This window comes from Nerophis ophidion, linkage group LG08 (genome assembly GCF_033978795.1).
Source record: "Nerophis ophidion isolate RoL-2023_Sa linkage group LG08, RoL_Noph_v1.0, whole genome shotgun sequence".
Lineage (NCBI taxonomy): Eukaryota > Metazoa > Chordata > Actinopteri > Syngnathiformes > Syngnathidae > Nerophis > Nerophis ophidion.
In genome coordinates this window covers 73,012,119-73,036,932 of record NC_084618.1, presented here as the reverse complement: position 1 = coordinate 73,036,932, position 24,814 = coordinate 73,012,119, and the positions used below count along the sequence as shown (strand labels likewise).

At 37.1% G+C, this 24,814-nt stretch overlaps 1 protein-coding gene across 1 annotated transcript in view; it reads left to right on the top strand.

Moving 5' to 3' along the window:
* Window positions 1-21,942, top strand: part of LOC133558355 (potassium voltage-gated channel subfamily H member 4-like) — a 75,741-nt gene extending 53,799 nt beyond the window's left edge. The window contains exons 15-18 of the mRNA XM_061909669.1: window positions 3,130-3,503; window positions 9,056-9,153; window positions 13,771-13,844; window positions 18,019-21,942. Coding sequence (XP_061765653.1) covers window positions 3,130-3,503; window positions 9,056-9,153; window positions 13,771-13,844; window positions 18,019-18,741 — 1,269 coding nt within the window. The 3' untranslated portion in view covers window positions 18,742-21,942. The remainder of the gene's footprint in view (window positions 1-3,129; window positions 3,504-9,055; window positions 9,154-13,770; window positions 13,845-18,018) is intronic.
* Window positions 21,943-24,814: the final 2,872 nt, after the last annotated feature.

Sequence of the window (24,814 nt, the reverse complement as noted above, 5' to 3'; positions counted from 1 at the left end):
ATGCTACTGTACTTTGGAACCTACTGCAAAAACGCAAGACAGAGATCCTCTCTACAGCGTAGAGAGGATCAGTGTACAACAAGAGCGCTCTGCTGTACCACTTACTGCAAAAATGTTAGTCAAAGACCCTTTATTTAACAGGAGTGCTCTACTGTTCCTAGGGACCTACTATAAAAAATGCTTGTCAAAGATCCTCTATATGACAGGAGAGCTCTGCTGTTTTTAAGCACCTACTGCAAAAATGCAAGTCAAAGATCCTCTCAAAATAACAGGCGTGCTTCTTTTGTGTTGAAGCACCTACTGCAAAAATGCAAGTCAAATATCCTCTTAAGGACAGGAGCGCTATGTGGTTTTTATGCACCGACTGCCAAAATCTTTGTTAAAGATCCTCTATGTCAGTGATTTTTCAACCACTGTGCCGTGAGATACAGTCTGGTGTGCTGTGGGAGAGTATGTATTTTCACTTATTTGGGTGAGAAATATTTTTTGCAAACCAGTAATTATAGTCTGCAAATGTCGAGAGCTCGGCAGACTTACCACGTTATGCTCTTCCATTTCTGTAGGTGGCAGCCGGTAGCTAATTGCTTTGTAGGTGTCAGGAAAAGCGGGAGGCAGTGTGCAGGTAAAAAGGTGTTTAATGCTTAAACCAAAAATAAACAAAAGATGAGTGCCCATAAGAAAAGGCATTGAAGCTTAGGGAAGGCTATGCAGAACGAAACTAAAACTGAACTGGCTACAAAGTAAACAAAAACAGAATGCTGGACGACAGCAAAGACTTACTGTGTAACAAAGGAACAATGTACATCCGAACATGACATGACAATCGACAATGTCCCCACAAAGAAGGATAAATACGACTGAAATATTCTTGATTGCTAAAACTACGTTGATGCGGGAAATATCGCTCAAAGGAAGACATGAAACTGCTCCAGGAAAATACCAAAAAAATAGAAAAATCCAGCAAAATAGGAGCCAAGACAAGAACTAAAACACTACACACAGGAAAACTCAAAATAAGTCATGGGCGTAATGTGACAGGTGGTGACAGTACACCTACTTTGAGACAAGACCTATATTGCTTGGTTATGGTTTGAAGTCATATCCAACAATTGCGCCAACGACGTTTTACTGTCAACTGAGATTTGTTTTTTAATGATTTCTGCTGGTTGTGTGCCTCCGGATTTTTTCAACGCAAAAAATGTGCCTTGGCTCAAAAGAGGTTTAAAAACACTGCTCTATGTGACAGGAGTGCTATGTGGTTTTTAGGCACCAACTGCAAAAAAGCTTGTCAAAGATCCTCGATATGACAGGAGCGCTATGTGTTTTTTAAGGACGTGCTCCAAAATACATTAACTGGTGTTTTTAGGACCTATGTCAAAAATACCTTTCAGAGATCCTCTATACTTTATGACAAGAGGGTTGTGCTGTTTTTACAAAATGACACAAAAAAGTTTAGAACTGATCTTGTGGGTCAGTCGGATGTATAAAACCCAAAACCAGTAAAGTTGGCACATTGTGTAATCCGTAAACAAAAACAGAAAACAATGATTTGCAAATCCTTTTCAACGTATATTCATTTGAATAGACTGCAAAGACAAGATATTTAATGTTCAAACTTAGGAAGTTAATCTTTTGGCAAATAATCATTAACTTAGAATTTAATAGCAGCAACACATTGCAAAAAAGTTGGCAGAGGAGCATTTTTACCACTGTGTTACATGGCCTTTCCTTTTAACAACACTCAGTAAACATTTGGGAACTAAGGAGACCAATTTTTGAAGCTTTTCTGGTGGAATTATTTTCCATTCTTGCTTGATGTACAGCTTAAGTTGTTCAATAGTCCGGGGTCTCCGTTGTGGTATTTTAGGCTTCATATACCGCCGCACATTTTCAGTGGGAAACAGGTTTGGACTACAGGCAGGCCAGTCTAGTACCCGTACTCTTTTACTATGAAGCCACGCTGTTGTAACACGTGGCTTGGCATTGTCTTGCTGAAATCAGCAGAGGCGTCCATGATAACGTTGTTTGGATGGCAACATATGTTGAAAACCTGTATGTACCTTTCAGCATTAATGGTGCCTTCACAGATGTGTAAGTTACCCATGCCTTGGGCACTAATACACCCCCATACCATCAAAGATGATGGCTTCTGAACTTTGGGCCTATAAAAATCTGGATGGTTCTTTTTATCTTTGTTCCGGAGGACACAACGTCCACAGTTTCCAAAAACAATTTGAAATGTGGACTCGTCAGACCACAGAACACTTTTCCACTTTGCATCAGTCCATCTTATATGAGCTCGGGCCCAGCGAAGTCGGCGGCGTTTCTGGCTGTTGTTGATAAATGGCTTTGGCTTTGCATAGTAGAGTTTTAACTTACACTTACAGATGTACTGACAAACTGTAGTTACTGACAGTGGTTTTCTGAAGTGTTCCTGAGCCCATGTGGTGATATCCTTCACACACTGATGTCGCTTTTTGATGCAGTACCGCTTGAGGGATCGAAAGTATCATCGTTTACTTGCAGTGATTTCTCCAGATTCTTTAAACATTTTGATGATATTACGGGCTGTAGAAGGTGAAATCCCTTAATTCCTTGCAATAGCTCGTTGAGAAATGTTGTTCTTAAACAATTTGCTCAAGCATTTGTTCACAAAGTGGTGAGCCTCGCCTTATCTTTGTTTGTGAATGACTAAACATTTCATGAAGCTGCTTTTATAGCCAATCATGGCACCCACCAATTCCCAATTAGTCTGTTCACCTGTAGAATGTTCCAAATAAGTGTTTTATAAGCAATGCTCAACTATTTCAGTCTTTTTTGCCACTTGTGCCAGCTTTTTTGAAACATGTTGCAGGCATCAAATTCCAAATGAGCTAATATTTGCAAAAAATAACAGTTTTCCAGTTTGACCTTTTAAATATCTTGTCTTTGCAGTCTGTTCAATTGAATATAGGTTAAAAATGATTTGCAAAACTATGTATTCTGTTTTTATTTACCATTTACACAACGTGCCAACTTCACTGGTTTTGGGTTTTGTATTTACGATTTCAATTGTATTTCAATTATAATCGATTCGCTCACTTTTACCAGAATGTCCCATGTGATTAAATTCCGCTTCCTGTTTACCAGGAGCCCAGACTGACTCCTATTGTTGAAACCAAGAGCGAGGTCCTGGACGACTCCTTCCATCTTTCTCCGGCCACGCGCTCCCGCCGTAACCTGCTGCTGCCCAGCCTGAGCAGCCCCGTCCGCCGCACGTCCCTCGGCAACCTCCTTGGCGACGAGCTGCGCCAGTTCAACGCCCTGCGACGCTGCCGCTCCCCCAACCTGAGCCGTGGCTTCCACGGTCAAAGTGTGTCGCCTCAGCCGCCCCCGAAGCGGGAGCATGCCGTCTCTTCGGCAGCGTCCGCGTCTTCCCACCGCGAGACGCTGGCCGACCAGAAGCCAACGAAGCTGCTTATCCCTACCGTCACCTGTTTTGGACCTCCTGACCTTAGTCCCAGGTACTCTTGCGCCACATTGGAACACACCTCTAATTTAGTGGTAATACAACAGGAAATGTTTTTTTAATAATATTTTATCATTTACAAGAGGAAAAAAAAATGAATATCTTCAAAAATTCTTATTACATTTATTTTTTAGAAAATAAATGGTCATTCATAACAATGTGCATAAAATAAAAGTTGATAATACAAATACATACATTTGATATTTTATAACATAATGCTGATTTATGTTTTTTTTATATTTTTTTATTTCATATGAATTCATTATGATTCCAAATCCATCCATTCATTTTCTACGGCGTATTCCCTTTGTGGTCGCGGGGGGCGCTGGTGCCTATCTCAGCTACAATCCGGCGGAAGGCAACGTACACCCTGGACAAGTCCCCACCTCATCACAGGGCCAACACAGATAGACAGACAACATTCACACTCACATTCACACATTAGGGCCAATTTAGTGTCGCCAATCAACCCCAGGTGCATGTCTTTGGAGGTGAGACGAAGTCGGAGTACCCGGAGGGAATTGATTCCAAATATTGTATTAAATAATATATAATTATTGACAAAATTAGAATAACAAGTACAACCAGAAAATTCACGCTAACATTTTTATGCACCTGCTATCTGTGCCACGGACCTCTGGCCGGGGCTCGTCGGAAGCCGCCATATTTTGAAGATGCTGAGAGTCTTAGGTCTAACTGTACAATATGAGCTATAGAAATAGCCTCTAACATTAGCATGCTTATATAAAATTGTTAACATTTACCATATGTGCTTACGATAGCATGATAACAGTTAGCATGTTTAATATACCAAGTTATATGACTGTAAGGTGGATGGCTGCAGGATTGGACAAATAACGTGGTAAAAGTCAGTGTTCAAAAACGAGAAAAGAAAAAAAATACAAACATGAGGGGTATTTTATTTGAACTAAGCAAAATTGTCTGCCAATAGATCAAGAAAATTTGTCTGGTCAAGACTTTCCAGAACAAGTAAAATTAGATAACCTCAATAAAACCCCAAAATACCTTAAAATAAGTATATTCTTACTAATAACTACTGTACTACTATATGAGTACATATGTTCTATTGTTTCATTGACAATAAAACAGCAAAGTCCATTTGGCTATCATCTGTTTTAATATGAGACACAATTGTGTCAAAGTCATGATTTTTTTTTCCATGCTTGAAATAAGAAATTATTACTTAAAAAAAGGTGTTTTATACTCGTGAGTGTTGATGACACAGCTTTGCAACAGTTGATATTCTAGTTTCAAGCATGTTTTACTCAATATGGGTCATAAAATCTCAGCAACAAGCTGTAATATATTACTAAGATCATTTAGGACCAAAACACTTAAAACAAGTAAAACACTCTAACATAAAATCTGCTTAGTGAGGAGAATTATCTTATCAGACAGAAAATAAGCAAATATCCCCCCTATTTGAGATATTTAATCTTACATACATTTCAGTTTTTGCAGTGTGTCACATACCAAGTTATATGACTTTCAGGTGTATGGCTGGGGAATTGGAGTCAAAAGTGTAAAAATAGCTAAAAACGTTAGCGCTTTAATGTTAGCATGCTAACAGTTAGCATGTCTCATATACTAAGTTATATGACTGTAAGGTGTATGGCTGCAGAATTAGACAAATAACATGCTAACAGTTAGCTTGTGTCACATACCGAGTTATATGACTGTAATTAGGTGTATGACTGGGAAATTAGAGTAAAAAGTGTAAAAATTGCTAAAAAACAAAACAAAACCTTAGCACTTTAATGTGAGCATGCTAACATTACCATGTTTTATAGACCAAGTTATATGACTGTAAGGTGTATGGCTGCATAATTAGACAAATAACATGCCCAACAGTTAGCTTGTGTCACATACCAAGTTATATGACTAAGGCAGTGATTTTCAACCTTTTTTGAGCCAAGGCACATTTATTACGTTGAAAGAATCCAGAGGCACACCACCAGCAGAAATCATTAAAAAACAAAACTCAATTGACAGTAAAAAACCATTGTCCTAATTGTTGGATATGACTTCTGAAAGGGACAAGCGGTACACAATGGATGGATGGGTGAACTTTAAACCATAACCAAACATGCGTCACTATAGCTCTTTTCTCAAAGTAGGTGTACTGTCACATCACGCTGTGACTTATTTTTAATTTTTTGCTGTTTTCCTGTGTGTAGTGTTTTAGTTCTTGTCTCGCGCTCCTATTTTGGTGGCTTTTTCTCTCTTTTTGGTATTTTCCTGCAGCAGTTTCATGTCTTCCTTTAAGCGATATTTCCCGTATCTACTTTGTTTTAGCAATCAAGAATATTTCAGTTGTTTTTATCTTTCTTTGTGGGGACGTTGTTGATTGTCATGTCATGTTCGGATGTACATTGTAAAAGCCGTCTTCGCTCCACAGTAAGTCTTTGCTGTCGTCCAGCATTCTGTTTTTGTTTACTTTTAGCCAGTTATGTTTTAGTTTTGTTCTGCATAGCCTTCCCTAAGCTTCAATGCCTTTTCTTAGGGGCACTCACCTTCTGTTTATTTTTGGTTTAAGCACTAGATAACGTTTTACCTCCACGCTGCCTCCCGCTGTTTCCGAAATCTCCAAAACAATTAGCTACCGGCTGCCACCTACTGATATGGAAGTGTATTACACGGTTACTCTGCCGAACTCCAGACACTCAACAACAGCACATCATTTGCAGACTATAATTACTGGTTTGCAAAAAATATTTTTAACCCAAATAGGTGAAATTAGATCATATCCCACGACACACCAGACAGTATACCACGGCGCAATAGTGGTTGAAAAACACTGGACTAAGGTGTATGGCTGTGGAATTACAGGAAAAAGTGTAAAAATAGCAATGATTGTAAATATACAAATGTAGTAACAAAATATTTGCTGAAAGTTGATTCAAAAAGCAAAAAACGTAAGTGTTATTATTATCATCATGAGTGTATATAATATTTTTAAGGTAATAATTGTTGCAGTATTACACTCCAAAGTCTCCCGAAATCTCCTCTCGGATCAAATTTGAGGTAATTCTACCTCCATTGTTTTTGCCGTGTCTTTTTTGTTTGTGAAAGACAACGAACAGAAAAAAGTTGAATTCTGGGTTGTTTTTGTCGAGTTTCAATCGCATACCATATTGCAGAGCTGGGCAAATATTTTGACTCGGGAGGCCACATGGGCTTCACGGTGGCAGAGGGGTTAGTGCGTCTGCCTCACAATACGAAGGTCCTGCAGTCCTGGGTTCAAATCCAGGCTCGGGATCTTTCTGTGTGGAGTTTGCATGTTCTCCCCGTGAATGCGTGGGTTCCCTCCGGGTACTCCGGCTTCCTCCCACTTCCAAAGACATGCACCTGGGGATAGGTTGATTGGCAACACTAAATTGGCCCTAGTGTGTGAATGTGAGTGTGAATGTTGTCTGTCTATCTGTGTTGGCCCTGCGATGAGGTGGCGACTTGTCCAGGGTGTACCCTGCCTTCCGCCCGATTGTAGCTGAGATAGGCGCCAGCGCCCCCCGCGACCCCGAAAGGGAATAAGCGGTAGAAAATGGATGGATGGGAGGCCACATTGTGAGAAAAACATATGTCTGGGGGGCCAATGTGTATGTGTGTATAAATTATATGTACACATTTAGCTGTACAAATCTGCTGTACAGTACGTGTGTTTGGGTCCCTTTTTTTCTAAAAACGTTATGACGGACAACCTCAAAAAAAGGAATGGAATTTTGCAGGTTTTTTTACTGAATGGGACACCCAAAATGTACATTAAAATAAAGAAAGTGGTATTTACATTATTAACTATGAACAATGAATAGAATAGAATTTTGCAGGTTTTTTTACTGAATGGGACACCCAAAATGTACATTAAAATACAGAAAGTGGTATTTACATTATTAACTATGAACAATGAATATAATAGAATAAAAAGTACTTTATTGATCCCTGAGAGAAATTCAGCACCACAGTTCGCTCACAATAAGCAATAAACACTTAGGTATTTTTTACATGTGAATAATATTTATACAGTCTGTTATAACGCATTATTCACATGTGAATAATATAAACACAGTCTATTATACAGCATTATTACCATGTGAATAATATAAAATAATATAAATACAGTCTATTATACAGCATTTTTATCATGTGAAAATAAACTAATAAAACACTGAATATTAACAACATATGAACATCACTCCTCTTTTCCTTCTCAGATCAAGCAAAACACAACAAAAATGTACCAAACAACAAAATGTGAATGCAAAGTGTAACAAACACCTGCAATATGATATATTACCAGTTTTATGCAGACATTTGCTTCTGCATCTGTTCCTGACACATGCGTTTGGGGCTGGCTTCTCTGAAAACAAACCCTGCCCACTCTGCTTTGGTCCTCGTTTGGCAAATGTGCACTTCATTCACTAACGGTGTTACCAAAAAGATCAATTAGAATAATACATAATGTCAGGTATAGAGAAAATACAAACCCTTTATTTATTAAGTCAAAATTATTGAAATTCTACGATTTGGTGCAGTTGCAAACAGCTAAAATGATGTACAAAGCAAACTATAACCTGCTACCCAAGAATGTACAACAATTCTCAACAAAAGAGGAGAAATATAACCTTAGAGGAAAATCTCATTTAAAATATTTGTATGCTTGTAGTTTGTACAACACTTAAAACCTTTAGCATATCAGTATGTGGAATTAAATTATAGAATGGATTAACTAAAGAAATCAAACAAAGCAACAATATGATTCAGTTTAAGAGACTGTTCCAACTACAAATGTTCACAAAGTACACAGAACAAGAATCATGATGAACACCTTGAACCCTTTTTTTTTTCCCTTTTTAACATGTTTTTTTGAGACAAAGATTATTTATGTATTTAATATGTGTATGCTTACTATGGCATATTATTTATTTGTTCAATATTCTGTTACAGAGAACAAGGAAATTTGATAAAATTGTTATGGTATGAAAAGAGGTAGGATTAAATAAGCTCTGCTTCTTTCTACTCCTTTTCAGACGTGCTGTAATGAAACAACTGCAATTGTGTGATGCATTACAATGTATGGTATGCATGTTCCAAATAAACTGAAACTAAACTGAGCTACTGTGACGTAGATTACCGTAATAACTCATAAGACACCCAAAAGCGCAGATTTCAACCATTGAAAGACTTTCTATAGTTCAAAACTTACGGTCATTAAAAAACAGCACTGCACATCAAAAACGGCAGTTACTAGTTTTGATGTTAAAGGTCTAAAAAAATTAGGTAGAACGTCTGGCGGGCCGTATTTTTCCCAGGCCTTCCCTATTGGCTTCCTCAAGCCAAAATGTCTGTGTTCATGTATTGCAGAAGGTTGCAAATATGAGTAAGTGCTGGTTCAGAGAGCTCAGAGGTCGTGTCCAAGTCCACCTGGGCCTCTGCCATCCGCCTCTCTCCCGGCACACGTGTGAGCGCTCTGCTGGCTCCAGCCGTAATTGAAGATCTACTCTCGTGTCACTCTCCACCTCTCTGTTTAAGGGTTGTGGACGGCATCGAAGACAATGGACACGCGTTCCATTTCAATGTGGAGCACACCGGGCCCAGAGCCAGAACAGGAAGCGCCAGCGGCACCAAAGGTAAGCCAAAGCGCCGCCTGCCAGGGGTTATCTGCGTGCCAGATGGCTTCAGGTTAACGCGCCACTTTAAAGCTCACTCCTCCTTGTGGGGAAACGTGAGAAGCTCGCTTCGGTTGCTAGAATCTAAAGTAGCGAGATCAAAAGAAGATCACTATCATTACGGGATGACTTTCACTTTTATTTCAGTCATCAAGTAGGCACACACTTGCCACCTCTTTTTTTCTTTCATTTGTTTATTCAACAACGCTGAATGTTTGTTATCAATCAATCAATCAATCAATGTTTATTTATATAGCCCCAAATCACAAATGTCTGAAAGGACTGTACAAATCATTACGACTACAACATCCTCGGAAGAACCCACAAAAGGGCAAGGAAAACTCACACCCAGTGGGCAGGGAGAATTCACATCCAGTGGGACGCCAGTGACAATGCTGACTATGAGAAACCTTGGAGAGGACCTCAGATGTGGGCAACCCCCCCACCCCCCTCTAGGGGACCGAAAGCAATGGATGTCGAGCGGGTCTAACATGATACTGTGAAAGTTCAATCCATAGTGGCTCCAACACAGCCGCGAGAGTTCAGTTCAAGCGGATCCAAGACAACGGCGAGAGTCCCGTCCACAGGAGACCATCTCAAGCGGAGGCGGATCAGCAGCGTAGAGATGTCCCCAACCGATACAGACGAGCGGTCCATCCTGGGTCCCGACGAGCGGTCCATCCTGGGTCTCGACTCTGGACAGCCAGTACTTCATCCATGGTCATCGGACGGGACCCCCTCCACAAGGGAGGGGGGGACATAGGAGAAAGAAAAGAAGCGGCAGATCAACTGGTCTAAAAAGGAGGTCTATTTAAAGGCTAAAGTATACAGATGAGTTTTAAGGTGAGACTTAAATGCTTCTACTGAGGTAGCATCTCGAACTGTTACCGGGAGGGCATTCCAGAGTACTGGAGCCCGAACGGAAAACGCTGTATAGCCCGCAGCCTTTTTTTGGGCTCTAGGAATCACTAATAAACCGGAGTCTTTTGAACGCAGATTTCTTGCCGGGACATATGGTACAATACAATCGGCAAGATAGGCTGGAGCTAGACCATGTAGTATTTTATACGTAAGTAGTAAAACCTTAGAGTCACATCTAAAGTGCACAGGAAGCCAGTGCAGGTGAGCCAGTACAGGCGTAATATGATCAAACTTTCTTGTTCTTGTCAAAAGTCTAGCAGCCGCATTTTGTACCAACTGTAATCTTTTAATGCTAGACATGGGGAGACCCGAAAATAATACGTTACAGTAATCGAGACGAGACGTAACAAACGCATGGATAATGATCTCGGCGTCTTTAGTGGACAGAATGCAGCGAATTTTAGCGATATTACGGAGATGAAAGAAGGCCGTTTTAGTAACGCTTTTAATGTGTGACTCAAAGGAGAGAGTTGGGTCGAAGATAATACCCAGATTTTTTACCGAGTCACCTTGTTTTATTATTTGGTTGTCAAATGTTAAAGTTGTATTATTAAATAGAGGTCGGTGTCTAGCAGGACCGATAATCAGCATTTCCGTTTTTTTGGCGTTAAGTTGCAAAAAGTTAGCGGACATCCATTGTTTAATTTCATTAAGACACGCTTCCAACTGACTACAGTCCGGCGTGTTGGTCAGCTTTAGGGGCATGTAGAGTTGGGTGTCATCAGCATAGCCGTGAAAGCTAATACTCTATTTATTGTAGCGACCTGCACAACAATATTCATAGTAAACAGAACTAGATGAGGCAATTCCTGAAGGAATTGCGTGTGAATGCTCCAATGCTGAAGTTGAACTTAAATGCTGACTGAATTTAGTATGAATGTAAGAATAGTTTGAATGTTGGAATGGTTTGAATGTTGAAGAGTTTGAATTTCCAGGAAAACCGGATTTTTGGTTTGGAACTTGGGAAAGTGTTGGTTTGAATGTCCAGGATGAGTGGAATGTGTTGATGTTGGAATGGTTTGAATAGGTTGAAAAATCGTGAAAATTGTGCAACTTGGAAAAAGGTCCCATTCTTTTCAATGAAAACTTCCTGGAATTTTAGGAAAAGTGGGATTTAACAAAAAAAAAAAGATTCATCGCATGAACGTCCTGAATGAGCTGAGTTGGTTGGTGTTGGAATTGTTTAAATCCGTCAAGAAATCTTGAAGTTTTTCTTAGTCCTCACTAAGAAAAAATGTTTTTACGGTGGAACAGTTAAAATGGGATAGAGAAAGGTTGGAAATATGGTTAGAAAAAAAAGATACATTCCTGGAAATTTGATGAAAGTGGAAAAATGGTAGGCCCTGCGATGAGGTGCCGACTTGTCCAGGGTGTACACCGCCTTCTGCCCGATTGTAGCTGAGATAGGCACCAGCGCCCCCCGTGACCCCTAATGGAAAAAGCGGTAGAAATGGATGGATGGAAAAATGGTAGTTTGAACATCTAGGATGAGTTGAATGTGTTGAAGGTGGAATGGTCTGAATGGCTTGAAGAATATAGGAATTGTGGAAGTTTGAAAAATGGTCAATTCATTTTGAATGAGGAAAATGAAAAAAAAAGGAATTATGGGAAATCCTGGATTTTTAATTTAGAATAGTTGAAGTAGAGCATTCAATTCCCAAACAGGGTGAATATTTTGAAGTCGGAACAGTTTGAATCAGATGAACGATGTGGGAGTTGTGTAACTTTGAAGAATGTCCCATAGATTTAAAGGGGAACTTCCTGGAATTTTGGGAAAAGTTGGATTAAAAAAAAAAAGATTAATAGTATGAATGTCCTGAATGAGTTGAATTGGTGGATGTTGGAATTGTTTAAATCCGTCAAGAAATGTTAAAGTATTAACAGTTTTTTAATTGAGAAATTGTATTGTGGAATTTCGGGAAGACCGGTAATATTTTCAGTTCCTAAACCAACTTGTTTTTTTGTCCAGACTAAGAAAAATGTTTTTACGGTGGATCAGTTGAAATGGGATGGAAAAAGGTTGGAAATATGGTTAGAAAAAAACACAGGAATTCCTGGAAATTTGTTGAATGTGGAAAAATGGTAGTTCAAACGTCCAGGAGGAGTTGAATGTGTTGAATGTGAAATGGTCTGAATGGGTTGAAGAATGTAGGAATTGTGGAAGATTGAAAAATGGTCAATTTATTTTGAATGGGGAAAATGAAAAAAAAAAGGAATTATGGGAAATCCTGGATTTTATTTTTAGATATGTTGAAGTAGAGCAGTCAATTCCCAAACAGGGTGAATATTTTGATGTCGGAACAGTTTGAATCAGATGAACAATGTGGGAGTTGTGTAACTTTGAAGAATGTCCCTGTGACAGGTCTCCAGCCGTCATCGTGTGTGTTGCAGTGACCATCGATGCAAGACGCATTGTAGCAGGGTTAACTCTGGTTTATTATTTCAATAACCAAGTTGTCTTGCCAGGGTGGACATTTGGTTATACTAATATAAGGATACAGTTGTTACAATATGGAATACATCATTATACCACAATAAAGTCAGACTTTTACAGAGAAACTTATAATATTACGAGAATAAATTAATTAGATTTTCTGGGGGAAAATTGTGACGCTACTACAATAAAGTCAGACTTTTACATTTCAAGAAAAGTTGTGATTGTACAGGAATAAAGTTGTAATATAATGTGGAGGAATATGAGTCTACTACAGTAAAAGTACAAGTGAAGTATAAACAAAGTATAAAAGAATAAATGTGTAAAGTTATGAAGAAATGTTTTACTTTACAGGAATAATGTTGTCATTTTATAAGAAGAAAATTATAAATGCTGTCGTTTTTTTATTTGGTGTAGATAATAGACGTATTTATTTTTGATAGGATTCATAATTTTATCCCCTAAAAATAGTAATGAGGAGGAAGTCCTGTTAATACCCAAAAAAGTGGGTTTTTTTTAACTTATTTATTAAAGTCCATCCATCCATTTTCTTCCGCTTATCCGAGGTCGGGTCGCGTGGGCAGCAGCCTAAGCAGGGAAGCCCAGACTTTCCTCTCCCCAGCCACTTGGGCAGGGTCTCCCCCCCAACCCGGAGATGGCACTCCACCCTTTTTCGGGCGAGAACCATGGACTCGGACTTGGAGGTGCTGATTCTCATCCCGGTCGCTTCACACTCGGCTGCGAACCGATCCAGCGAGAGCTGAAAATCTTGGCCAGATCAGGACCACATCATCTGTAAAAAGCTGATTTTTTAAAGTATTTAAGATTATATTGAAGTCATAGTTAATAAAAGATCACAACATGGAATGAAGTTATGTTTTGTTTCAATGTGTTTTTGTTTTTATTGTTATAGAAAAGTTACAAGACATAAACAACACAATATAACATGATATAAAAATATAATAAAATTGTACCTGTTCACTCCGAGTATCCATCTCATTAGGAGCTAGTTAGTTTTTTTCTTTCTTGATTACAGTCTGCTGGCATTAGGACCAAATGTGGTTAGTGATGGAGCTTTGGGGAACAATAATGGAAAGTTGGCACTAACTTTAATGTGCAGGACTCCTCTCACATCTTTTTCAGAGTAAAATGACTGAATCTACTACTACTAAAAGAGTAGAAGGCCGGAAATACAAACTATTTACTATTATCTATATTTCCAGATTCCACGCGAGTCAATTCTCTGCTTCTGGAAACCGAGGAAGTCCGGCAGAGTATAAGCCAACTCCACCAAAAGGTAACAAGTTGTTGCTGGCACACTATTTTCCCTTTTTATACAACAGTTTTAAATAAGTGTCACATCATGTAATGAAAGTGTTGTCCAAAAATCCAGCTTTGATACCAATAATTATAACAGTTTGCTGATAACACGCCATTATTATGTTTGTCTGTAGCTTTAATGCTAATGAGCATTGTTTGTCCCCACATGTCTCTAATAGTGTGTCTCCAAGAAGCAATACTGTACACTTTTGAAATATACGCTGTAACTCCGTGCTTGTATCACATACAACAATGTAACATTAAGGCAGGGGTGTCAAACGTAAGGCCCGAGGGCCGGATTAGGCCCACGAACAGGTTTTATCCGGCCCGCAGGATGAGTTAGCCAACTTTAAAAATTTACCTGAAATTTTTGAATGAAAGAAACCGCTGTTCTAAATGTGTCCACTGGATGTCATAATAGCAATTATTTTTATCTCTGTAGATCAGGGGTCACCAACGCGGTGCCCGTAAGGACCAGATGAGTCGCCCGCTGGCCTGTTCTATAAATAGCTCAAATAGCAGCACTTACCAGTGAGCTGCCTCTATTTTTTAAATTTTATTTATTTACTAGCAAGCTGGTCTCGCTTTGCTTGACATTTTTAATTCTAAGAGAGACAAAACTCAAATAGAATTTGAAAATCCAAGAAAATATTTTAAAGACTTGGTCTTCACTTGTTTGAATAAATTAATTTACTTTTTTTACTTTGCTTCTTAAAACTTTCAGAAAGACAATTTTAGAGAAAAAATACAACCTTAAAAATGATTTTAGGATTTTTAAACACTTGACCTTTTTACCTTTTAAATTCCTTCCTCTTATCTCCTGACAATTTAAATCCATGTTCAAGTAAAACCATTTTTTATTATTATAAAGAATAATAAATACATTTCAATTTAATTCTTCATTTAAGCTTCTGTTTTTCGACAAAGAATATTTGTGAAATATTTCTTCAAACTTATTATGATTAAAATTCAAAAAAAATTATTCCGGCAAATCTAGGAAATCTTTACAATCAAATTTAAATCTTATTTCAAAGTCCTTTTAATTTATTTTTTAAAAAACTTTCTGGAAAATCCAGAAGAAATAATGATTTGTCTTTGTTAGAAATATAACTTGGTCCAATTTGTTATATATTATAACAAAGTGCAGATTGGAATTTCAACCTATTTAAAACATGTCATCAAAATTGTAAAATTAATCTTAACCAGGAAAAATTACTAATGATGTTCCATAAATTCTTTTCTCATTTTTTTCAAAAAAAGATTCGAATTAGTTAGTTTTTCCTCTTTATTTTTTTCGGTTGAATTTTGGATTTTAAAGAGTCGAATTTGAAGATAAACTATGTTTCAAAATTTAATTTTCATTTTTTTCGTGTTTTCTTCTCTTTTAAACCGTTCAATTAAGTGTTTTTTTCATCATTTATTCTCGATAAAAAACCTTCCGTAAAAGGAAAAAAAAAGTGTACGACGGAATGACAGACAGCAATACCCATTTTTTTATATATATAGATTTATTTATTAAAGGTAAATTGAGCAAATTGGCTATTTCTGGCAATTTATTTAAGTGTGTATCAAACTGGTAGCCCTTCGCATTAATCAGTACCCAAGAAGTAGCTCTTTGTTTCAAAAAGGTTGGTGACCCCTGCTGTAGATGATGCTACATATGTACAAAACGAACCACATGATGTTAGTACATCACTCAAGGAAAATGTTCAAACTACATAAATAACATCCTGTAATTTATCTTGATGGATTGAAAATTGACACCAATGATTTGACTGATGAACATTATCACATAAATAATTCAGAAAATATAAATAACGAAGGCGACTTGTCCAGGGTGTACCCCGCCTTCCGCCCGATTGTAGCTGAGATAGGCGCCAGCGCCCCACGTGACCCCAAAAGGGAATAAGCGGTAGAAAATGGATGGATAAGATCATGGGTACAAGCGGCCGAAATGAGTTTCCTCCGCCTTGTGGCGGGGCTCTCCCTTAGAGATAGGGTGAGAAGCTCTGTCGTCCGGGAGGAACTCAAAGTAAAGCCGCTGCTCCTTCACATCGAGAGGAGCCAGATGAGGTGGTTTGGGGATCTGGTCAGGATGCCACCCGAACGCCTCCCTAGGGAGGTGTTTAGGGCACGTCCAACAGGTAGGAGGCCACGGGAAGACCCAGGACACGTTGGGAAGACTATGTCTCCCGGCTGGCCTGGGAACGCCTCGGGATCCCCCGGGAAGAACTATACGAAGTGGCTGGGGAGAGGGAAGTCTGGGTTTCCCTGCTTAGGCTGTTGCCCCCGCGACCCGACCTCGGATAAGCAGAAGAAGATGGATGGATAAATAACGACAAATACAAATAGAATACTATTAACCGCAACAAGTAAGTGTAAAAAAAAAAACCTCAAGAAAATTACGATCCGTACATTTTCAGAATGTGTCTGTCCTATTTTCAAACAAAGTTCTGAAGTTGTCTTTATTTTTAAGTTATCGTGCCGTGATTTTACCAGTCCGGCCCACTTGGGAGTAGATTTTTCTCCATCTGGCCCCCGATCTAAAATGAGTTTGACACCTCTGCATTAAGGAGTTACACAAGAAAACACAAACGTTAGCAACACTGGCATAGCTAAGTGAGCTACAATGCTAACAATATACTCATACAGAAACATCATGCTAAGTTAGCCTATTTGTGTAAAAAAAAAAAATTATCATTTATAAACAGATATGTTCAATTTTAATGTGTAATGAAACTTTTTTTTACCAAGTTCTTTTAAATATTGATGAAAAACACTTCATAGAATTGATGAATTATTGTTTTTATTATTATTATCATTATCTAGTTCGGCGCACAGGTGGTGTGATGTTACCTTCAGGACATCATGAAAATCTGCAACATCAAAGCTGAAAAAAATCTTTTAAAGGGGGAGCAATTAAGTGAGAGAAATTATAAATTTTATAGGAATAAAGTTATGGTATTATAAGAAAATGTTTTTTGCGGATTTAATAAATATAATGATAGAAAAACATTTTCATTTTCCAAAAGCAAAAAAACGGTTTAAGTATAATTCTGAATTTTAAAGTTTTATTATGGGGACAGTAAATTCTGAGAGTAAATTCATATTAAGCGAAAAAAGTTGTCATTTTGCAACAATAAAATCAAAATATTGTGAGACAAAAATAATAAGTTAAAGCATGATGACCAAAAAATGTTTTTGTTTTTTTAAAGATGAAGTAATGTTCAGTGGAAAAACATCTGATTCAGTCAGAATTTTAAAGTTGTATTATGGAGGTGAAACATTTTATTCAGTGAAAAAAGTTGTACATTTTCAACAATAAAATCTGAATATTATGAAAGAAAAAATAAATAGTTGTAGTACTACAAGGAAGAAAACTAAACTTTTATTTTCACATTGAAAAAATATATTTTTCAAGACAAAAAAATCTAATACATTTACAAGAATCAAGTCAGAATTTTAAAGTTGCATGATGGGAAAAAAAACTACTTAGACCTCTTAGCGTAAATTGTTTTTATGTAGGAAAAAAAACGTTATTTTAAAACAATAAAACCTAAATAATATGGTAGGAAAAATGTATAAGTTGGGGTATTATGAGAAAAACCGTCATTTTGTAGGATAAAGTGAAAATATTAAAAAAATATATAGTCATTTTCCAAGAGGAAACATTGAATATATTTACAAGAATTAAGTCAGAAATTCAAAGTTGTCTTATGGCGAGGAACATATCCTTTGGAGAGTAATTTCATATTATTAGGAGAAAAAGTTGTCAACAATATAATATGAATATCATTATCTGAAAAACCTCCTGGCCTGAACACAGGTGATGTTCCTCCATCTTCTGTGTAGTCCAGATGATGAATGAAAATAAGATGCAATCAGGACCAGGTGGTCTCACAGTAAGTACTGTAGGTTCCTGCCATAATTCATCATCGGCGTGCAATGTGGAGCCCAGAGAGCTGACTCAACATTGTAAAAAAGCAAAATTATACGATGACTACCTCAGCAATGCGCCACCTTCCTCCCTGCGTCATTCCCCACACTCCTTTGTCTACTTCCTCACCTATTTGTGTCAGTTATTACCGTCCCTGCGGGTTTGAAGCCACATCTGCTCGGAGGACTGCTTCATTTGTCACTTGCCTCTGCAGGTGGGAACGTTAAACCAGGAAGTATCGGAGCTCACCCAAGTCCTGCAGCACATGATGCATCTCCTCCAAGCCCACATGTCCTCCACACATCAGTACTCCTACCCTCTTGTCCATCAGATGGTGCCCAGGGCGCCCTCTTTCAACGCGGGCAGCCATGACTCTCACAGCCTACCAAGTGTGCCCCCTTGTGCCCACTGGGGCCACCACGCCTCCATGCCTCATCCAGGGTTAGCCCAGCATCACAGCTCCAGCTCGACCACGCCCCCTTGGACCGGCCCCTCCCTTCTTAGCACCAGAGGCGGCTTCCCAGGTGACAGCCCAAGCCTTGTGCCTAACTCCGGACATGCCGACCCCCTGGGCAGACCTCTCAGTGCGAGCCCGACCACCATCAGTCAGTCCCAGCCCACTTTGTGCCTGCAGCCCCCCGCCGACGGCGACGAACGTTTTTGTTTTGGTACGAACTCATCCACAGACAACCTCCTGGCTCCATCCGCCACTTCCTCTTACCCTCTTCTCAACCTGCACACGCATTCCCGTCCCAGTCCAGCCCAAACCCCACACGAGGACACGCGAGCGGAAGTCTCGCATCTCCCTTTACTCCCAGATTCCACCCCCTCTGTGGAACACGCCAGTCTGGAGTGCCTACTGGGGACTGGCAGGGACGCTGGGACGTCGCCAAAGCCCAGTATTTGTGTCCAGACGCCGAGCACGGATCACTCCTGATGCCTGGACCTCACATCATACACATCAGTTCATACAGCTTCTTAACAGTGTTTGGAAATAAGCTTGCAGACCCCCTGAAGCCCACTTACTGGACAGTAAGTCCCCCAGGATCTCATGTTTGTCCAACTTCATGCAGTATTAGGGACACACACACACACACACCTCAAAATACTACTTCTAGGAGAACAATGCCATTATTACCACGTAAATATTTACATTGTTGACAGTAAAGTAGTTATATTATGAGAGTTAAATGAGTAAAGACATAATATCGCAAGAAGAAAATGGTAATTTAAAAGAAAGTTCATATATTAAGGGAAAAAACCTAAAATTGTAAAGTAAGAAAACTAGTTTGAATTTTAAAATCGTTGCAATGATATAAAAAGTTTGATTTAACTAGAGTTAAGTTTTAATAGTATGTGGGAAAAATAATTTTACAAGAATGTCATTATTTTGGACAATAAAGCAATATTAGAAAAAATGTTTGAAATGTTACAAGACTAAAGTCTTCATTTTACAAGAATAATGTTGTAGCATTAAGAGAAAAACTCATTTTCTGAGAATAAAGTGGTAATATTAAGAGAAAAAAGATGTCATTTTACAGGAACAATGTCAGAAAATTATGTGGAAAAATATTTTTACAAGAATAAAGTCATCATTTTACAAGAATAATCTTGTAGCACTATTAGAAAGATTCATAATTTTCAGAGAATAAAGTGGTAATATCATGACAAAAAAGGTGTAATTTTACAAGAAAAATGTCAGAATATTATATGACAAAAAAACCTGATAATTTTAAAAGGATAAAGTAATAGTTTTACAAGAATAGTCTTGTAGTACTATTAGTAAGATTGATAATTTTCCGAGAATGAAGTGGTAATATCACAACAAAAACGGTGTCATTTTACGAGAAAAATGTCAGAATATTATATGACAAAAACTTAAGAATTTTACAAGAATAATGTCATAATTTTACAATAATAATCTTGTAGTACTTGCTATTATAAAGATTAGTAATTTTCCAAGAATAATGTTGTAACATTAAGAAAAAAAATAGTGTCATTTTACAAGAAAAATTTCAGAATATTATATGACAAAAACTACAAGTTTTACAAGAATAAAGTCATAATTTTACAAGAACAGTCTTGTAGTACTATTAAAAAGATTAATAATTTTCCGAGATTAAAGTGGTAATATCACAACCAAAAAAAAGTGTAATTTTACGAGAAAAATGTCAGAATATTATATGACAAAAACTAAGAATTTTGCAAGAATAATGTCATCATTTTGCAAGAATAATCTTGTAGTACTTACTATTATAAAGATTAATAATTTTCCAAGAATAATGTGGTAACATTAAGAGAAAAAAGGCTTCATTTTACAAGAAAAACGTCAGAATATTATCTGACAAAAAACAAATAATTTTACAAGACTTAAGTCATAATTTTACAAGAATAATCTTGTAGTACTAGTAGAAAGATTCATAATTTTCCGAAATAAAGTGGTAATATTACGACAAAAAAGGTGCCATTTTACAAGAAAAATGTGAGAATATTATATGATACAAAAAAATAATAATTTTCAAAGGATAAACTAATTATAGTTTTACAAGAATAATTTTGTAGTGCTATTAGAAAGATTCATAATTTTCCCAGTATAAAGTGGTAATATTAAGACAAAAAAATGTGTACATTTACAAGAAAATTGTAAGAATATTATATGACAAAAACTAAAAGTTTTACAAGAATAAAGTCATAATTTTACAAGAATAATTTTGCAGTACTATTAAAAAGATTAATAATTTTCCAAGAATAAAGTGGTAATATCACAACAAAAAATGGTGTCATTTTACGAGAAAAATGTCATAATATTATATGACAAAAACTAAGAATTTTACAAGAATAATGTCATAATTTTGCAAGAATAATCTTGTAGTACTTACTATTATAAAGATTAATAATTTTCCAAGAATGATTTTGGTAACATTAAGAGAAAAAAGGTGTCATTTTACAAGAAAAATGTCAGAATATTATATGACAAAAAACAAATAATTTTTAAAGACTTAAGTCATAATTTTACAAGAATAATCTTCTAGTACTATTTGAAAGATTCATAATTTTCCAAAATAAAGTGGTAATATTAAGACAAAAAAGGTGTAATTTTACAAGAAAAATGTTAGAATATTATATGACAAAAACTGATAATTTCAAAAGAATAAAGGCATAATTTTACTAGAATAAACTTGTAGTACTATTAGAAAGATTCATAATTTTCAGAGAATACATTTGTAATATTAAGAGAAAAAAATGTGTATTTTTACAAGAAAAATGTCAGAATATTATGTAAAAAAAACCCTGATACATAATTCTACAAGAAAAAAATCATAATCTTACAATGATAATGTAGTATTATGAAAAATCTCATTATTTACTGAAAATAAAATGGTAACAAGATGAAGGTCACAAATTTACAGGAATAAAGTGGAGAAAAACATTGTAATTTCTAAAAATAAATAATAAATATTAAAAGGAAAAATTAAGTCATTTTACAATAAAATGTCAGAATATTTTGAGAAAAAAAATTGATACAAACACAAAAAAAAATAACTTTAAGGTTATATTAGAAAACTTTGGGGATTTTTCACAAATATAAACTTGTTGACAAAGTTATATATTTTGATGATAATTAACTCCGAATAGTATGAGGAAAAAAAGTTATTTTATTACATTAATAAAGTTTTAGCTACATGAGGAAAACTTGGGAATATTTACAAAAAATATTATTTTTCACCCATAGAGTTAGTATATAGTAAGAAAAAAATTTTTTCCCTGTAAACATAACACAACGTTTTTCCTCATTTTAGATATGTGTGTGGCCCTAATACTCCTCCTGTGTAGTTTTGAGCATTTCTATGCAAAAGGCATATGGTTGTTTTTTGTGTGCATTATCTCAACTTTTACCGACTCGTGTCTAAACTTTAGCATATTTTCTTCCAGCTCGCGATGCGTGTTACCTCCTTGCATGGTAAAATATTCTTTTTCCTAAGGAAAATGTTTGCAAAAATCAATGTGTAAGCATTCTAGACGACAAGCTAAGATGATTGTGTGTTCATGCAACACGGCGTACATGTTTGTCGGATTTGTAAAGTGACTGAATCGTGAATTCAATAAAACCCAACCGAGGCAAATTAGATCACTTTCATTTCCAAAACTCTCAATGCCTCTTTTTGTGCAGCAAATAAAGAAAGTCCCACATGTTGTGTGCTTTCAAGGAATAAGCTCAGAAATGCTAAATCTTTGAATGCACGTTATCCCTTTTAAAGAGCAAAAGTGTCATAGCTGACTCAAGCTGATTATATAAGCCAACATTGCATCTATTTGTCGCCTAAATCCGAGTTGTTAGGATTTATTGAAGCAGCGTCACACACTATATTACTTTTTTTTTAAGTTCTACAGTTCAAGGAGCTTGATGATTGTTTATTTGTTTACACAGTGTGGCACACTGATTTTTTTTTGGTTTGCATTTATTGTGTAATCTGACCTTTCCTCACTCACCAATTTAATGATAAACTTGTTTTCATGCAGTAATATTTACTTATTGGTTGCTATAAAGAGGAGCGAGCTAGGGGCTTCACATCCAGAATACACTTTCAGACCAACAACATCTTTAAGGTACAGTGTGGTCATCTCTTTTTTGCACATTCATGTAACAAATATTCATGCTTTCTTATCCTTTCCGGCTTTTATTCCTGCAGACTCGTGTCATCAAGCAACATGAAGACTTGTACTTGCTCTACTGGTCATTTTGGTTGTGAGTTAGGGTGAGTTTAATACAGTGGGGCAAAAAAGTATTTAGTCAGCCACCGATTGTGCAAGTTCTCCCACTTAAAATGATGACAGAGGTCTGTAATTTTCATCATAGGTACACTTCAACTGTGAGAGACAGAATGTGGAAAAAAAATCCAGGAATTCACATTGTAGGAATTTTAAAGAATTTATTTGTAAATTATGGTGGAAAATAAGTATTTGGTCAACCATTCAAAGCTCTCACTGATGGAAGGAGGTTTTGGCTCAAAATCTCACAATAGATGGCCCCATTCATTCTTTCCTTAACACGGATCAATCGTCCTGTCCCCTTAGCAGAAAAACAACCCCAAAGCATGATGTTTCCACCCCCATGCTTCACAGTAGGTCTGGTGTTCTTGGGATGCAACTCAGTATTTTTCTTCCTCCAAACACGACGAGTTGAGTTTATACCTAAATGGATACATGGATGATACAGCAGAGGATTGGGAGAATGTCATGTGGTCAGATGAAACCAAAATAGAACTTTTTGGTATAAACTCAACTCTAAATACTTTTTTGTCTCACTGTATGTGAGATTTTGCTCCTTGCATCGGTTATATCAGGGGTCGGCAAGACTAAATGTTAAAAGAGCCATATTCTGCCAAAAATACAAAACAAATCTGTTCGGAGCCGCACAAATTAAAAGCCTATACTTGTTATAATGAAGGCAACACATGATGTAAGTGTCTATATTAGCCTACTATCAAAATGACAGTGTCGCAGGCTGATGCAGTATTGAAAGACATTAACATAACAGAGGGTGAAATAACTCCTGGAAATTACTGGCTCAGAATGGTCGAAGGTATAAATGTGTGTGTCCACGTTAAAGAAAATGGCAGGTTGTCTTCTTTTCATGGATTTATTACAGTGTTTGCAAGCTGGGTAACTTTTGCTGTGGTCTGGAACAGCATGGCACACAAACAACTATCAGAAATGCAGCCAATATTACATACAGATAAAATGTCATGAGACGTGCAAATATAAATTGAATAGACAGAGGACATAAGTAAAGAATGTTAAATGAGCTTAAACATACCTACAAACGAGGCATGATGATGCAATATGCACATACAGCAAGCCTAAATAGCATGTTAGCATCGTGATTAGCACTCCACACAAGTCAATAACATCAACAAAGCTCACTTTAGTGCATTAACCCACTCTTACGTTCCAGGTAGTGGTGGTTTGTTTTTGTTTTCTTTTGTTTGAACAGGTCACACTCAATCATGACCTCTGCTGCCAATCAACCGGTTCCTGTTCCCATCTGTTCCTCATTTCACCTGTTAATCAGCCAGCCAATCCGGGTCCACTGTTCATCCTGTGCTGCTTAAAACCTCCTGCTCACCACTGGTAAGGGGGATTCTTTTTCCAACATGCTGTGTGGAGCTTTGAGAGACGCTACTTTGTCTTTGGCGCTACTTTTTTTTGCTATCATTTTTTTTAAGCTCTTTGCTAAACTTGTGTCACCTGTTTTTTTTTCTTTTGTCTTACTTTTTGTTTGACCTTTCAACCTTTGTAAGTATCTGCGGCCTAGTCTTGGGAAAGGTTAGACAGAGGCCTCTATACACTACACATGTAGGATTTGTTTGTATATAGAGACATAAGGCTTAGTGGTGGCTGTCACCCTTGTATGTTTTGGACCCCCTCTTTGGTTAGAGTAGTTAGGTAGGTTTTTGCTTTATGCTAATTAAATAGCTTTAGTTAGTCAGCTTACCTTTCTTTTCTAGAGGTGTATTTTGGTATGTTTTGTTCATTTCTTTAACAGCACTTGTATTCCAAAGCTAGGCTAGTGTTGTGTCTTTGTTGTAACCCCCCCATGGTTACTTTTGGGGCGGCATAGCTCGGTTGGTAGAGTGGCCGTGCCAGCAACTTGAGGGTTGCAGGTTCGATTCCCGCTTCTGCCATCCTAGTCACTGCTGTTGTGTCCTTGGGCAAGACACTTTACCCACCTGCTCCCAGTGCCACCCACACTGGTTTAAATGTAACTTAGATATTGGGTTTCACTATGTAAAGCGCTTTGAGTCACTAGAGAAAAGCGCTATATAAATATAATTCACTTCACTTCACTTCACTTTTCAATACACTAGTTTTGTTTTCAATTCTTAGCGTCTGTAATTTACAACTTATTTGATTTATACATTTTTATGTTGTGTTCTCCTACGATCCCTAGACTTTGAGCCATCTTGAAACGTAACACCCACCGCATAAAAAGTTTGGTGGACAAAATG